At 38.0% G+C, this 17547-nt stretch overlaps 1 protein-coding gene across 1 annotated transcript in view; it reads right to left on the bottom strand.

Moving 5' to 3' along the window:
• Positions 1-1866: 1866 nt before the first annotated feature.
• LOC122070625 overlaps positions 1867-17547 on the bottom strand; it is a 32061-nt gene continuing 16380 nt past the window's right edge. Inside the window, exons 2-5 of the mRNA XM_042634814.1 lie at positions 15762-15934; positions 11878-12061; positions 2434-2540; positions 1867-2308 (exon numbers count right to left, since the gene is read on the bottom strand). Of these exons, the coding sequence (XP_042490748.1) occupies positions 2227-2308; positions 2434-2540; positions 11878-12061; positions 15762-15934 (546 nt within the window). The 3' untranslated portion in view covers positions 1867-2226. The remainder of the gene's footprint in view (positions 2309-2433; positions 2541-11877; positions 12062-15761; positions 15935-17547) is intronic.

The raw sequence follows: 17547 nt of genomic DNA on the forward strand, positions 1-17547 counted from the left end.
TGGATTCATGAGACATCTCCTTAATCCCAAAAATGTTGCAAATGGAATTTCTGGGATTGACACTGGAGCGAAAAGTAACACAACTTTTATCAAGGTTAACTGTAATGGCACCTGATAAGTCTAAGAAAATATCAATGATGCACTTGATGGTAGACGCATCATCATCATTTGCCCGACAAAAGACGAACATGCCATCAGCAAAGAAGATTATGAAGTGGGAATTACCTTTAATGCAAGAACCATCACTCAATGGGAACACCGACTTTTTTTTTTCTTTTGTTATAAGAGAATGAATGCTATCTTGTCACATGTCCACTGCGCCTGGGTTAGTAAGAGTGCATGCACAAGCATCCAACCTGAAGATAACGGCATCTTTTCAAGACATCCCATGTCTTGGCATAGAAGGCACAACCGCACAACTGGATAGTATTATTTTCCCCCTTTTTTATTTAATCTTTTCTAGAACAGCTTTTTCGCTCTATGGCCTTTAAATTTGATCTCCGGACTCATTTGCTAGTGGACTGTAGACATCTGGTCAATGCTGCAACCCAACTTTATAGAGCAGTTTTTTATGTCAATGACCTAACCCCTGAAGATCGCAGTAACAGTATTGCAAGCCATGCATGCTTCAGAATCCCTCTTCTAGGACTATAAGCCTTGTGTAACTCTCTCCTTCAACAAAGGTGGCACCATGGAGCTCAATAGCTTTATTGGTAGATGTTCATAATATTTTGTTCAAAACCACGTTTGGACTCAGGACCAACAACGATATGCTCTTCTTAATGCAGAAATTAGCCAAAAAGGCTATGAACAATAGATTTTATATTAACAACACTAACAATGTTCTTTCATATCTTAATTAATGGAGTTTTTTTTGTATTTTTGATTAAAAAAAAAAAAACCAAAGTTGGCACCAAAGTCCACCGCTATAAGACCCCCCAAGTCATCCAGAAGCGTTTAGACCCATGCAGAGCCTAACAGCTTCTCAGGCTCTAAGGCTATTTTTGTAAGCCAAGAGAAGGAAAGGAAAAATTCAGACAAAAATATAAAAATCATTGTGGACTTATAATTTTTATGAGTCCATCTCTCTCTTTAAATTCTTTTTTTTTTCTTTACTTTTCTTGGCTTCCAAACATAGCCTAAAGGAATTTACTCACCGAAGCAATGACCAAGGGTGGCTGCTTTTATTAACAATAATGCCATGTTTGGAAGCCAAGAAAGGAAAAATGGAAAAAAAATAAGAGGAAATTGAATTTGGAGAGAGAAAATATGTTTTTTATTTTTTTTCTTGTCTAACGAACATAGCCTTAATGCAAACTCATTTTCTTTTTCCCTTGTTTTTAGACTTTTCAAATTTTCAGAAGTCTGTTGGTTGCTTCCCGAGGCTTCAATCTTTGGATCAAACTACCTTAAGGCATTCTCCAAATATTCTCCAAGATGAGTTTTTCCTGATGATTCAATAATGGGAGAATCGCTGAGCAAGCAGTAAAGGCGCACCAATGAGGACCGACGAAACAGTTTCATAAATATATGAGAGTAGGGATGACATTTAATGTGTAAAAATGAGAGATACAGATAGAGGATGCTAGTATACAGTTGGCTCAGAGAACCTTACCATAATGACAGTAGAAAAGGTCTTGGGGAGCTAAAAAAGATCGAGAGACAATGAAACCGAAATTAATTTTCGCTGATTCGATTAAATTTGCCTGGAATTCTATTGATGGTCTCTGTTTTACAAAGCCTTAGTCTCAATTTTGCAGTGCAGGAATCAAGTAAAGCTGCAAGGTAAGTGAACTTCTTTCCAGTTGTGTGGTTAAACTCGCGCAAGAGATTGGCTACAACTAACATCATACATTAACACAAGCATTAGCAACAACTTTGATTCATTTGGTTTCCTAACTCCACAGTTGCAACAAGAGTGGTGAGCAAAATTCATTACAAGTTGGCTCAAAATTCTCAATCAACACAACCAAAAGAAAAAGAAAACAGGAAGAGCTAAGGAAAAGGATTAGTTCCCAATTGCCACCTGAGTATTAGGAGTAGTATAATTAATTACTCAGTTCTCCGTACCGACAAACTGAGAAGAAAGCTTGATCTCATTTTATTAATTTTCGTCCTCTCCAGCAGCAGGTACATAGAACATGCATCTAATAAATGAATGGCCAGGGATTAACACATAAGATCGAGTGAGAGAGAGTTCACAACATTTTTTTGGGTCCATGCAGTCTATGATCTAGCACTCTTAGCCATCTCATCAACATCCAATTCAACTTCCAACACTGGTGAATCCTTTCGCATACCGAAATGACTGGTAGAGATTAGAGAACATCATAAATGAGAAATACAAATTTGAGCATAGCCACTAAATTTATCATCTATTGATAGGTACGAGGAAATGGACCATGGCATTTAGTATTAGTTCCGGTAGCTAACCTGTTTTGTACAGGGCCATGATCAACAGCTGTTCGCATCTCATATATGACTCTACCAACAATATTTGTCATAGGAACAGGGCCAAATGTCCTACTGTCCTTGGCTTCCTGTCCAAAATAAGTAGAAAAACCATCAGGACCTGACCAAAGATTAATGAATCCTATCTATATATATATATATATATATATGTAATCTGGTATCAGAGCCACGGTGGTGGTGGATTCGGTTTATTTCTTTACAGATTTCTTTTCTTTTGTGTAATCATTTTATTTCTTAAGTTTTTCGACGCATTATATGCCTTTGGACTCTTGGGAGGAGTGGCAGAAGAGTGTAAGACCACGTTTGTGCCCAAGTTATGTTGGAAATACCATCTTAAAACTTAGACTTAGGTGGTTACCCCAAGTTTAAGAATTCTCAAATTATGAATCGTTTACCCCGCTCCATGTCGATGAGATCGGCAGGTGAGGCAAGCACAAGTTCTAATGTGCTTGATTATGATGAACAAACCTCAAGAATTAACCGACGACTTCGAAGTTGGGATATGCCAAAGATTTCAAGAAATGATCTCTATGATCGAGACTGGTTCGGACTCGAAACAGTCAAGACCATAGAACAAACTATTAATTTTACCCCTCAAACACAAGAAATCCAACTTTTTGACCCAATCACCTTACAAGAATTATACAAAGACCGCAAATATAATTATGTCCATATTGGCTTAGTCCAAGTGGCCATCAAACCCCTTCACCGAGAAGGTCTTAACACTTCCATGTTGTTAGCCCTTCGTGACCAAAGATTCCTTGAGTTCAATGATTCCCTTCTGGGAGCCATTGAAACTAGTCTTTGTTATGGACCTGTCCATTTCAATGTCTATCCAGATATGTCCATAGCTCTAGAGGACCCAAATATTTTACATTCACTCAAACTTAACCTTAAAACTCATGGTTACAAATTAATGCATGGAACCATTCCAATTTCCATTATCCATCGCATAAAATACAAAGCTATGAAATTGGTCCAACCCCGTGCCAAACGAACATCTTCAAAAGGCCAAACCCTTTACCTTGAAACTGATTGTATTCAGGGTCAAATTGTCTACCCCAAACTTTGCCGCTGGAAAGATATTTCTTTCCCTGAGGAATGGCAGCTTCAGACAACTGCGATTCCCCCTCAAGTTTCAAACACAAGTATCCGTTCTATTTCCCAGGATTCAGACGGATTAGTTGCCATTAGGTTTAACAGACAAGCTCCCCCTCCTGTCTACCAAAGCTCAAGAAGGTCATGTTCTGAAGCATCGGCTTCTTCTGACTTAAACCAATGGGTATCTCAAACTAGGACTACTCCACCTATCCCCAACCTTGTTGGAACTCAAACTAATCAAAATATTGTTCATGGAACATACGAAACAACCTCTACTGTTCCTGAAACAACCCCTTCTGAGGCCCCTGATCAGAGGTCTCCTACTCAATCTGAGGTTGAACCTCCTCCTCGTAATTCCAAAAATCCTGGAGTCTATATGATTCAAATAGAAACCAATTATCAAATTAACAAACCTTTACTTCGAACAGATTTTGAATCCCTTAAGAACAAAGAGAAACGTGAATGGTTCTTAAGAACTTTTAATCTTGAACAACAAGCCCAAATCCGAACAAATTGGTATAATTTTATGACAAATCTTAAAACAGATGTTTTCTTCTTTACATACTTTGATATCTATGCCCAGGATAACAACATCCATTATCCATGGCATAATCAAGTGTGTACCCAAACTACTTCCCACAAAGCCTGGACCCTTTATGATGGTCCAACAACTAATGCTATCCATCCCCCAGTGGAAAACATCAAACATAACTACAAAAATAATGAAATAACTGCTTCTCCATTCAAAATTGCTGATCAAGAAGACCCAAATAGAAGACAAATTGAACAATTAAACTTTGCAAATTTAAGTCTTCAAACAATAGGTAATCAGCTTTCTAGGGTTGAGAACCTGGTCCAACCAAAACCTATAGCTTCGTCATCTATGACACCAGCTCAGGTTCCAACTTCCATTTCTTTATTCAAACCATATAATATTCCTCAAAAACAACTCGCTCTTAACAAATCTTTTGTTTTAGATCAAATAAACCAACGTTTAACAATCCTTAATACTGCTGAAGCACATTTAACTGAACCACAAACACCCGTCCAAAATCAGCCCTCAAATGAACCTTCAGCTGAGTCAAATAATAGAGGTGTTCGTACCATCATAGGATGTTCTTCAGACACTTCCTCAAGTTCTGACGAAGAAGAATTCCCCAAAATTAACCAAATTGGTCAAAGCTCAAACCAACATCCGATCTTCCCTGACCTACAAATTGAAGCTAGAGGAATTGCTCCTCAGGCTTCCTACCAAAGTGGTATCATCTATGAATGAAACATAGATGGTCTGTCTGAACATAATCTCATGAACAAACTCCAAGAAATGACCATGGTTAGCAACGCACACCGTATCAAGAATACACCTGATAGTGTTGTGGCTACTTTGCTTGTTTCTGGCTTTACAGGCCAACTCAAAGGTTGGTGGGATTATGTCCTGACTGATGTCCAAAAAACAGAAATTTTAATGGCTGTTCAAATCACACCTGAAGGTGTTCCCCTTCTTGATGGTGAAGGTATTCCTATTGAGGATGTTGTTAATACCCTTATTTTCAGCATTGCAAATTATTTTTTAGGAAACCCTTCTCGTCTCAAAGACAGAACAACTGAACAATTATCAAACCTTAGATGTAAGAAATTACATGATTTCAAATGGTACAAAGACACATTCTTAACCAAAGTATTAACCAGACTTGACGCAAACCTTCCCTGTTGGAAAGAAAAATTCCTTACAGGCTTACCAACTTTGTTTTCTGAAAAAATCAAACAACGCCTTAGGAAAGAAAATGATGGGATTATTCCCTATGATCAAATGTCCTATGGCCAAATTATTAGTCTAATTCATGAAGAAGGCCTAGCCCTCTGTACTGATATTAGATTAAAGAAACAAATACATAAAGAAAACAAGTTCTACAAACGTGAGTTAGGAGGATTCTGTGAACAATTTGGATTTGCACCTCTCAGACCTCCATCAAAACACAAGCACAAGCCCTCTCGCAAATTTTATAAAAATTTCCACAAATCTAAAAAATGTGTCTCATAAACCATTTACGACCCCTGAGTTTTATCATAAAACTCCTTCAAAACCAAAATATAATAAATATAAAAAACCTTTCAAGGCACCTAAAAATTTAAAAAACCCAAAACCAGACAAATCCTCTAAAGGTTGTTTTCGATGTGGTAAACCCGACCATATCGCCAAATTTTGTAGAGTCTCAAACAAAATCAACTCTTTACAAATCTCCGAACAAGATAAAACACAAATCCTTGCCTTATTCCAAGAAACTTCATCTTCTTCTGAGGATGAAAATTATAAACTTAATCAAATTCAAGCCTCTGAACATAATTCTTCCAGTTCATCCAATAATGAGAATTTTCAAGCTTGTAATTGTGATTCTTGCATTATTGGTCTTAGCTGCGAAGACTATGTTCCCAAATCTGTCCGGATGCTCCGTGCATCACCAAATTCAAATATTTTCGATTATATCGATAGCTTAGCAGACCCAGAACAAAAGAAGGCCTGCCTTGAGCATCTCAGAAACAATGTTTCTACCCAAAATCCTCCTCAACCATACAACCTCCACCAAATCATGCAAAAGTTTGATAAAATATCAAAACCCATTATTCCTGATCATTCTGGTCGGATCAAATCCCTTGAAACTACTACTGCATCTTTGCAGTACGAGATAAAACAAATTAAACAACAAATAGCCCTCTTAAACAGACAACAAGCTTCAACTTCAAACAACGAACCATTAATAAATCCTTTTGCAAATCAAGAGATTAATGCACCAAACCCTACAATCCCTGGTTTTGTGGCTACCATAACTTGTCAAAATTGGTATGTTCGCATAACCTTAGTTGTTAATGCTTCATTCAAATTTTCTGCCATTGCCTTAGTTGATTCTGGTGCTAATGCCAACTGTATCAACGAAGGAGCTATTCCAACTCAGTTCTATGAACGAACAACCCAACGCCTTAACACGGCTAATGGATCTAGGTTGAATGTCCAATACAAACTTTCAAACACCCATGTTTGTAACCAAGGCCTTTGCCTTCCCCAAACTTTTATCCTTGCAAAAGACCTTGACCAAACCATAATTCTTGGCCAACCTTTCCTTGAGAAAATCAAACCATTTAAGATAACTCAAGATGGGATTTCCACAAAATTTCAAGGACAAAAAATTGTCTTCCCATTCTTACAAGCCCAAAATTCTAATGATCAAAGTATTAGAAAAATTAAACAATTAAATTTTCTCAAAACAGAGCTTCTCCATGAAAGAATCTCTGATCATCTTAAAAATCCAAAAACCATACATCAGATTAATCAAATTAAATCAAAATTTGAATCCAATCTTTGTTCTGATGTTCCTAATGCCTTCTGGCACCGTAAGCAGCATATGGTTTCCCTACCATATGCTACTGGGTTCTCAGATCTTCAAATCCCCACAAAAGCTCGACCAGCCCAAATGAATCAAACTCTCCTTGAGACTTGCAAAGAAGAGATTAATGATCTCTTAACCAAAAAACTCATACGACCTAGTACCTCACCTTGGAGTTGTACAGCCTTCTATGTCAATAAGGTTGCTGAAATAGAAAGAGATACTCCCCGGTTAGTAGTTAATTACAAACCCTTAAATGATGCCCTCCAATGGGTCAGATATCCAATCCCAAACCAAAAAGATCTTTTACAAAGAATTTATCAGGCAAAAATCTTTTCAAAATTCGACATGAAGTCTAGTTTCTGGCAGATCCAAATCCAAGATAAGGATCGTTATAAAACCGCCTTCACAACCCCCTTTGGCCTATATGAATGGAACGTCATGCCATTCGGCCTCAAAAATGCCCCCAGTGAATTTCAAAAAATCATGAATGACATATTCAATCCTTATGGACAATTCACCATTGTCTATATTGATGATGTCCTGGTTTTCTCAAATTCTGTTGAACAACACTTCAAACACCTAAGAACGTTTTATCAAATTATTAAATCAAATGGTCTTGTTTTATCAAAAAGGAAAATGGAATTCTTCCTTACCAAAGTTAGGTTCCTTGGTCACTTTATCGAAAAAGGTACCCTTACCCCTATCGATCGTGCCATCACCTTTGGTGAAAAATTCCCTGATCAAATCTTTGATAAAACTCAACTGCAAAGATTTTTAGGAAGCTTAAATTATGTTCGTGATTTTCTTCCTCAAATTAGTAAAATTGCCGAACCTCTATACCTTCGGCTTAAAAAGAAACCAACACCCTGGTCACAAACCCAAACTACGGCCGTTCAAACAATCAAAAAACTCGTCAAAGAAATCCCCTGTTTATTTATCCCTAACCCTGAGGCTTTTAAGATAGTCGAAACTGACGCCTCAGATATTGGATATGGAGGAATTCTCAAACAAAGACTTCCCGATAATAACAAAGAACAATTAGTCCAATTTACTTCTGGTATCTGGAATTCTGCTCAAAAGAATTACAGTACTATCAAAAAGGAAATCTTATCAATTGTTCTCTGCATACAAAAATTTCAAAATACATTACTAAATAAACCATTTTTAGTTCGTGTTGATTGCAGTGCAGCTAAATATGTTTTACAAAATGATGTTTCAAACCTTGCATCAAAACAAATTTTTGCCCGATGGCAAGCTTTATTATCAATTTTTGAATTTCAAATAGAATACATTAAAGGAGAATCCAATTATGTTCCTGACTTTCTTACCCGTGAATTCCTACAGGGCCAGACTCCTCAAATCAACCTAATCAGGATGGCTCCCCCTAAGGAGTCCGCATCCTCAAATTCCATTGTCAAAACCAAATCTAGCTATGGTGCCTCCGCAGACTCTGCTGCACCTTCACACCAAATTGTCACCCGTAGCCAATCCCAGATGGCTACTACAAAAACTTCTTATTCCCATGTTGTGGTAGCCGTCTCAGCAGCAGGACCCATTCAAACCACAAACAAGGCCAGCTCTAGCCTCCAAACCACACAAGCCAAACCTCTACAAACAGCCCAAGGATCCAAACTTAAAAGCCAATACCATGAAAAACCATGCAAAGAAGACCTCTTCACTATTGAAGAACCCCTGTACAAATATGTCGACTCACCCGTCATATTGGCACAAAAAATTTTCTACAAAAGGTGGCATCACTTTTCCGCCGCCTCTGCAAAAAATCAAGAATTCTACGAATATATCCTCGTAGAAACTGACTCTGTCAGATTCAAACTCAACTATGACAAGAATGACCCAACTTTGGTTACACATACAACTGTAACCATATGCAAAATTCTTTCACTGCAAGACTGGGGCACTCATCCCCTTAATCAAAGAAGCTTCTCAAATACTTTTTCCCCACAAAATTTTACTTACCTTGACTACCAAGATGCTTGGTACAAAGCTTTCTGTTTCCAAAACAGGATCAACCGCCACTCTTGGTTTTTCTGTTTTGAATACAGATTCAATAATCAAACTCCCCTCTGGTTTCCCAAATGGTGAGATCAATATGGTCCTATGGTAGAAATCCTGCCACCTCAAATCCAAGACTCCTTCCAAACATTCTGCCAAAACACTACCCCTCAACCTCACCAACCTGATCTTCTCCGGTTCTTTCTCCATTGCCGTCTTGCATGGATATTGTTCTGGGAATATCAAATTTATGATTACCAGGTTAATGACTGGATTACTCCAGTCCTCTGCCGGTCTTTTACTGTCAAATGGTGGGACAACTGTGACGTCTCCACATGTGAACGGACGGCGTTAATCAAAAGCCTCACAGGTCTTCAACCTGTTCCAACAATCCAAACCACCTCAAAATCAAGCATCAAAAGTGAGAAGGAAGCCCTTCGGGCTCGTCTAACCGAACTCGGATCTGACTCAGACAATGAAGACAATGAAGGCTCCAGTGACGGTGCCTACAGTCTCAAATCCATCCAAGGATCCATTCCTGCCCATGAACTCTGCTATGGGCAAGATCCATATGAGGTTGACCCTGACTTTGAGCCTGCCAGCTCCAAGGCATCCTCCTCCAGCAAATTCAAAGAAGTTACTTCCCGACGATCCCGCCGGGTTGCCAATACAAAGTCTTCTTCTACCAAACCCTAAGTTTGGTCCAAAACGTCTGCTAGGACGGTCATAAACTAGCCGACGGGTGTCGTCGTGAAACTACACCTAGTCAAATAACCTCGGACAACCTATTAAGGAAAGGAGGTACTGTTACTATCCCAGGTCAAAGGATAGTCCGGCCAATATCCGGCCTAAACAAATAGGATACAAACCTCTTGATCAAACCAATACGGAGAACAGTGTCTCTGACACGTGGAATGCCGTGGTAAGATCATAAAAGATTCCAAATCATTGGTTGATAGCAACTCCAACTTTCGGCGCCAACAGTTCCACGATTGTCGGCAGTAATTGTTCACTTCAAATACAAATTTAAGTGCACAGTTCCAAATAGCGAAAAATGAAATGTCAAATAGTTCCTAATTTGGTATAGTACCAAATGAAACCCAAATGTAATCCAAACCCACATGTAATTCAAATGAGCCTCCTTACATTATAAAAGGAGCATCACCCCTTCTCCCAAATCACTTGAAAATTTCAGAACTCCAAACTTAGAACTTAGAGAGAGAAGCTCCGAAGCAAGCTGAGTTTCCACAAGTTCTTCCAAGATCTCTCCGAGCACATCGCCAGTCTGCATCATCAGGCTCCGATCATCTCAAGTCTGATCGTCCTTCAAAGGTTAGCTACCGATAGCTCAAAGACTCCTACCCAAACATCCTTCTTCTTCTCAAATCCTCCAACCCAAGCCTACCCAAACCTATCTCCAAATATTGTAATCTTTACTTTCAAATATATTTCAAAGTATTTTTTTTTTATTGCATTATTAGCTTTCTGCATCTGCATATAGCAGCTTCTTGTTCTATCCTTGGATCAAAGCCTACAGTCGTGCCTCTTGATTCCAAGTAATAGATCTAGTTAAGCAGCTTTTATTTTCTGCAATTCCATATCCTTTATTTTCAGTTTATGGTTTTATTCTTTACTTGTTTATTTTAATTTAGCACAAATTTAGTTCTGAGTAAGGTATTGCACCCATCTCAGTGTTAGTCTCCTTGCTGGATTGGAGTAAGGTATTGCACCTATCTCGTTCTGATTGCTATACAGAACCAGGAGATCCCTATTTCCCTGGATTTTAGCATATCTCGATCCTGTAATCTGATGTATATAGATATATATATAGGTAAATGTTTTATGTGGGGGATTGTGGCCCCTGTGTCCAGACACCCATGGGGGTAGGGGGCAAAATGACTGCCCCGCCCCTCATGAAAGGTAAAATGATTCCTCTGTGGATGCTTCCTCGTGTGCTCACATAGGCCCTCGTGCACGCGCAAGAACTACATTCCTCCGTAGAGAACATTCCCCCTATATATCTATACACATATAATATACATTCTTAAAACAACAGTTGACCCTGAGGATGGATCTGGTCCATACAATTGAAGATAGGAATCTAGCAATGCAAATACTCTGAAAGTTAATCTCCACCTGAGAGTAGAAATTTTTGCAGGGAAATGGTTATTTCATTCAAAGCAATTTAACCATCTAACATAGACTATTTTCATTGTCCCTGGCAATCCAAGGAAAAATTTAAACTCAAATCTCATGGCTGTTGCCATAGGGACCATACCCCATAACGATTGGGGGTATTACTCAAATGATACTGCCACAATCTGCTGCTTTCTTAGCTATTTTTTTAAGCTGTGGCTTAAAACGTATTTCTTGTTTTGTATTATTGGTGTATAATATTACAGTTCACATATATTACCGTGAAAAAATTCATGTGAAGTTTTCTGTTAATTTTTCTATGGGATAAATACAGAGATAATTCTAATTATCTTAAAAATCACAAATGGGAAAAAAATCTTCTTGAAGCATGAAACTAATGAGATTGGACAGTGGTGGCCCATCTAACCAGGAGACAAAACTAGAACTTCGAAGGAAATCTGTACAACATCGGAAGGGTACAGGGAGACTAAATGGTTGCAGATCCCTAAATATGTTATCCAATCTTCTCACAGGCTTGCTGCATATCAACATATGCATGTATATTCATGTCTTGGTGCTCAAGGATGTCTGAGTGCCAAGACACTACATTGCCCCTCTAAAAATATTATTAGTAGACAACTGAAATGTTCCCATTTTGTACGTTCTCAATATCCAAACGATGCATAGACGTGTAATTTATTGGAGCTCGGATGCTCAATAGATCCTGCAATCAATCCCATTAAGAACAACCAAATAAGAAAATGGCCCATACCTTGGGCTTCAAGGATTCATTGTCAGAAGTTACCCAACATTCATCCTTTTCAAGAACAAAAGGCTCATCTTTTTCATCAACAGACACCATCTCATATCCTTCGACGGCAGCCAACCTTCTGACCAAATAATTATCTGAATTTTCAGGGTCCTTCATGACAACTACATCTCCAACAAAAACACGCCTAGGATAGAAATTAAATTTGCAGTGTCAGAAAGCTGTGCATAAATGTGTATTTAAGAAAGCAAATAGAATAAGCATGTAAGAGTCTCAAAAGACCGTCAATGTTTTATAATGCAGCACTATGTCCTAATCTAATGGAAATCCATTAAAACGCAATGCACAAGTTTAGAACTTAAACCAAGACATGAGCCAAGATCTCATCCATGCATCTCCGTTAGAAGTACACATAAACTGGCTTCCTTGTATTGAGTTATGAACCATGTCATTTATTTTTAAGTCACTACGAGGACCATGTAATTGACACCTAACTGACCACCTAATCATCAATCAGACATGTAAAATACACCGGCAACCAATTTTCTAATTTGCATGAAGCAGTCATCCAGCCCCCAACCTCTTTCCCCATCTTTTTTTTTTTGGTGGGGGTGGGGGGGGGCAGAATGGAGACGAGGACTGCAACAGCTGCCACTACCAAAGGAAGGAGAAAGAACTGCACAGCCAATATTGTGTTACCACCACCAAAAGGTCCTCTCTCTTCTCCTTCCAGCAACCTTTGTTTTTAAATCAGTCCGATTCACCCTTTAAATCCTAAATTCAGTAGGATTCTATGCCCACCCAATTCAGTCATCTGCTGGGTCACATGATGATTGGAATTGGTAACAACTTGGCAACTGAATCATAAATCACTTACAACTCAAACGAGTCCTAAAGATAGCGACAGGATGACTTCGTGGAAATTAGTCAGACTCTGTCACATAAAACTTTTTTTTTTGGTTTACTTTTTATGCTTCTTTCAATTTTTTCCTTTTTTTATGGGAGGGAAGGGGAGGAGTAAAGGAAAAAGATCAATCTTTCCTTTTCTTTTACACCTCTTAACACTTGTGTAAGGATTTTAAAGGCCCTCTTTTTCTGTTTTGAGTTCCTATGAGCAAGAATTGGAGATTTTCAAGCCTTCCTTCCCCAAAACCCAAAACTAAGATATCTCCTTCAATATTTAATGGAGTTTGATACTGTTTGTAACCCTTAGAAGTTTCAGATGGAGGTGATTTAAGAGGTTTTGGTGGAGACTGACATTTCTTGGTTTTCTAAATAGTTTCTGGCTGTTACCCTTCCTCATTTATGGATTTTTATGTTTGAAGTACTGCAATGTGAATCCAGTAACAATATCGATATTGACGTATGAGCTTCCAAACACCATTGATTTTCAGTTCACAGTTATGCACTAAATTATGGATAATTCATCTTTTTATTATTTCAGATTTTTATGCAAATTTTCTGTATTTTTTTCAATTGTTTGGGGAATCATTTCAAACCTTATGATAAGAATCCTGATTTGATTCAATAATACCTCATTTGATTCTACGACACAATTCAGTTTAAAAACCTTTCCAACAGCTATTTCTGCTCCTCCACCTTCTTCTCCTTCTCAAAGAGCTATCTCCATGGAAGAGGCTTATCTGCATAGTGCATAGTGACGGAGTTGATTCAGGGAGTTGACTTACACTTATAGTTCTTCTGTTATCATGCTGGGTGCTGGTTGCTGGAGACAGTTGAAATGGAAGTGGCTTGAGGTAGTGAAAAAAGACTTGAAAGCCACACCAAACAGCATAAGAAGTATTGGGCATACCCAAACCACCTAGTCAAGGCTTGGATTATGGTACTGACAACAACGAGATCACAATATGCAAAGACACTTGAGATTTCCACGAGGTAATAAACACATTTGGAACAACACGACTGAGAAGCATTCAAGAAAGAGGCACTCTCACGATTTTACTAGAATTGTCAAAAAAAAAAAGGTCATGTTAAATGTCTACTTCATATGTGATACAGAAACCAAAACATGCTTATTTTACCACTATCAATAAAACTAGATACAGACATAGGTATCTGATACTGAATATTCACTTCGTACACTTCTAATTTCCGGTTGTGATATGGGTCATTTTCTCAACTCCTAAACATATGCTATATCTATGTTCTGTGAATGGTAACAAACGAACTATATGCTACCAATGTTGCCACAGAAAAGTCTCAACATTAAAAAATTCATTAAATTTAGTTCATTACTACATTTAATTTATAAAAATCTTGGGTGGGAGATTCAGGGACTTGAATCACTTGATTATACTTTGGCAGGATACCCACAGCTAACTTGGTCCCAGGATGGACAGCCTATGAGTTGTATATGCATTTTGCCTCACAAATATTCATGTATGTATCCATATCCGGACATCTTATAATTTCACCATAAAAATATTTAGGGATATTTTTTACTTGTTCTAGTTTTTTCCCTTTTTTTTGGGAAGTAGATAGTAAGAGCTTTGATTGAGTAGCTATTTTTATATTTATGCAGTCTCACAAGAAGTTGTAATCACCCATCAATGGAATAGCATTGAGAATGGAATGAATATTGAACAACGGTTGAGACTGGATTACCATACAATTGAGAATGAAATGAATATTGAATAACAGTTGAGACTGGATTACCGTATAGCCTTGTAGCTGTGTTATCAGGCTAATCTGCCATCTCCTCCTCCTTATTCTATCCTTGCTTTCACTTCTCTTCTTCATTATCTCAGGTACACCTCCTCTTTCATCTCCCTTTACTTTGTTTGTTATACTGTTATTGTTGTTCCCACCCTGTTGGATGATACTCTACAGCCCTAAACGTTGATTTCGGTCTCTTTGATGCGCAATCGGTTTACCATGAAATTTTGGGCCTAAGTTTCTCTTCTAAAGGAGGCCATATTCCTAGAATCTTGTTTCCGAAGACCACTACTACAGTGAGAAACACAAACTGCAACTAGAGCAGGTTTTGAACTACCGCCCACCCGACTTCAGGGAATTTTATAATTTTATATAGATGATTCTTGGGTCTGTTGCTGGTTGTGTTCAAGAGAGTTGGGAGTTTCCATCTTAACCCTAAATCCATGAATGAATTGAAGGGTAAGGGGCTGCTGCAATCGCAACCTGGTTCCCTCTTCCACCTTGCTGTTTTAAGTTATTCTCGTCCTTTCTCCCTTTAGCCAAAATTCCAAATAAGTCCCTCCTCCCCAGGATTATTTACCATTATACCTCATTAAGATGCTGTCTTCTTCTTATTCAAGAACTCTGAACTTAACTTCAAATTAACTATGGAATTGCTATTATTTTCTTAAATTTGGAATTCTTATTGCTTTGGTGGGTCCACAGAGACATAATTTAGGGTTACTAAAGCCAAGGTTGCATCATATTTCCATGCTAAGGCAGGCATTATGTTTTCCGCAACCACAAGTTACAGTTCCAAAAGAAAATCTGAAGCCAACAACTTCTTACTTCATTCCAGGTAAATCATGGAAAGAACTTTTCCAGCAATAACCAATTCCACTCCTACAGGATTGTCACAAGTAGGAAAAGGGAACTTGAGAAGTTATACAATTTTAAATATCACAAAATTATAATGAAAAGAAACATCTAAAAGGCCATGACCATAAATAAATTAGAGAATAAAATCAATCAATTGCCCAACAGGAGAGCAACAACATTTCAGCAAAAGAGAGTAATTAAACATAAATTTGCTTTAGAATCAGTGCTACGCAATTATTTATGACATGAGCACCCATTTGATATCATAAAAAACACCTCCCCTGAACTAGGAAGTATCAGAAGAAAATTAACTCTTTAAAACTGTTAAAAAAATGATTCAATAGTAGAATTACGTTGGATCTGTGCTCGGCAGTTTACGAACAAGAAGAGTTCCCCCTTGGCCCCCTATCGTCGGGGCCATCTCTTCTCCCTTACTCCAATGCAAGTACGTTAACTTGCCCTGGAATAAATTTTTCCAGATGGCATCACCTACTTCTCTGTCTGTTATTTGACCTATTGTATAGCTCTGCATCACAATTGAGAATCAGTCAGGCCACTTCACAGGGGAATAGATCAAATCATCAAAGACCTCAATCTTTGATTATAACTAAACAGAATGCAAAATAAGCAAATGGTTTACTAATAAAAATCAACTTTTTACAAGTATTCACAGATGAATATTAATAATGCATATTGCGAAGCACGATGATGAAATGAATTTGATCCATCATGCAGAATGAAGAAGCAATGATCAAATTCAAGTTAATCTTTTTGGGGAAAAATCAACAAATTTGTTCTTTATGGATTGTCATGTTTGGTCTGCCAGTCATATGATTGATCTCATCCAGACAAATTGGCAAATCAAGAAACTGTCGATTCAAAACTGCTGCATATCTTCCCACCATAATGAGCACAGCTCTTCCTATCATCTTCTCAGTGCCTCAACCTATGAAGTTAGTTTCTTCTTAGACTTTTATTAATAAAACTTTGGCTACCTATGATTCATTATGAAAAAAACCTGGAGAAAAAAGACCATAAGAGGGAAAAAAATGAGGCTTGGTAACTTGAAGGAGAACTGGAGGAGATGGATTGGTAACAATAACTAAACAGATAACAACTCCTTAGCAAAAGGAAAGGTTATGTTAGATTGAATCACAAGTGATCCAATCCCGAGCAGGATCTTTACTAAATTCAATATAAACCAAATTCAGGGACAGAAAGAATGAATAAGAAGGGATCACACAATTGCACAAATCCAACCAGGGAGGGGGGAGAATCACACACAGCCCTAAGGCTCTTAAACATAAACTCAATTCATAAAATAGTTATTAAGGCGTCGCCAAGGCGCTAGTAAGATGACGCCTAGGCGCTGAGGCAGTACTGGGAGCATAAGGCAGTGCACCGCATTATTGGCTGCACGTAAGGCAGTCGCTTTAACTGTTAAGGCACTATAAGGCAATGCCTTAGACGCTTGATGGGCAAGGCGGTCGCCTTATGCCCTTTTTTTTTTTTTTTTGAACTATATTACCACTGATTCCATATAGATCTTATTGATTGGCAGGTATATGGGGAAGTTTACACATGAAAAGCATGGGATCAAGGGTGTTTAAATAGAAAGCCTCAACAAAAAAAAAAAAACACAAATCACATTACGTAACTGAGAAATCGTGCAAGGGTTTTGGGGCTGATGCAGCAGTCCTTCCTCCTCCCCCCTTTGGATCTTGCTCTGGCGAACATTCCTCAGACCAAGGCCGAAACGTTTGATGCATTTATTAATTTTTTTTCACCTTCTTTATTCTTCTTCATTCTACGGTTTCTACCTGTTGAATTTTCTTCTTCTTTCTCTTAATCTCTTCTATTTCCCCCTTTTTTCTTTTTTCTTTTTTCTTTTCTTATTGCAGCTGGAAGTGTGGAACTGCAGTACCAAGAGAAATTTTTTTCTTTTCCTCTCCCTTCTACGGTTCTACCTTCTTCTTCTTCCTTTTTTTTTCTGCTTCCTTTCCTCTGTTGCAGCATTTTTTTCTGCTTTCTTTTCCTCTCCCAGTCTCCCTTCTTCTTCTTCTTCACTGTAACCTGCAGCTCTCTCTCTCTCTCTCTATCTCTCTCTCTCTCTCTCTTTCTTTCTTTCTTCTTTTTTTT

The sequence above is a fragment of the Macadamia integrifolia genome, unplaced genomic scaffold, assembly GCF_013358625.1.
Source record: "Macadamia integrifolia cultivar HAES 741 unplaced genomic scaffold, SCU_Mint_v3 scaffold955, whole genome shotgun sequence".
Classification (NCBI taxonomy): Eukaryota; Viridiplantae; Streptophyta; class Magnoliopsida; order Proteales; family Proteaceae; genus Macadamia; species Macadamia integrifolia.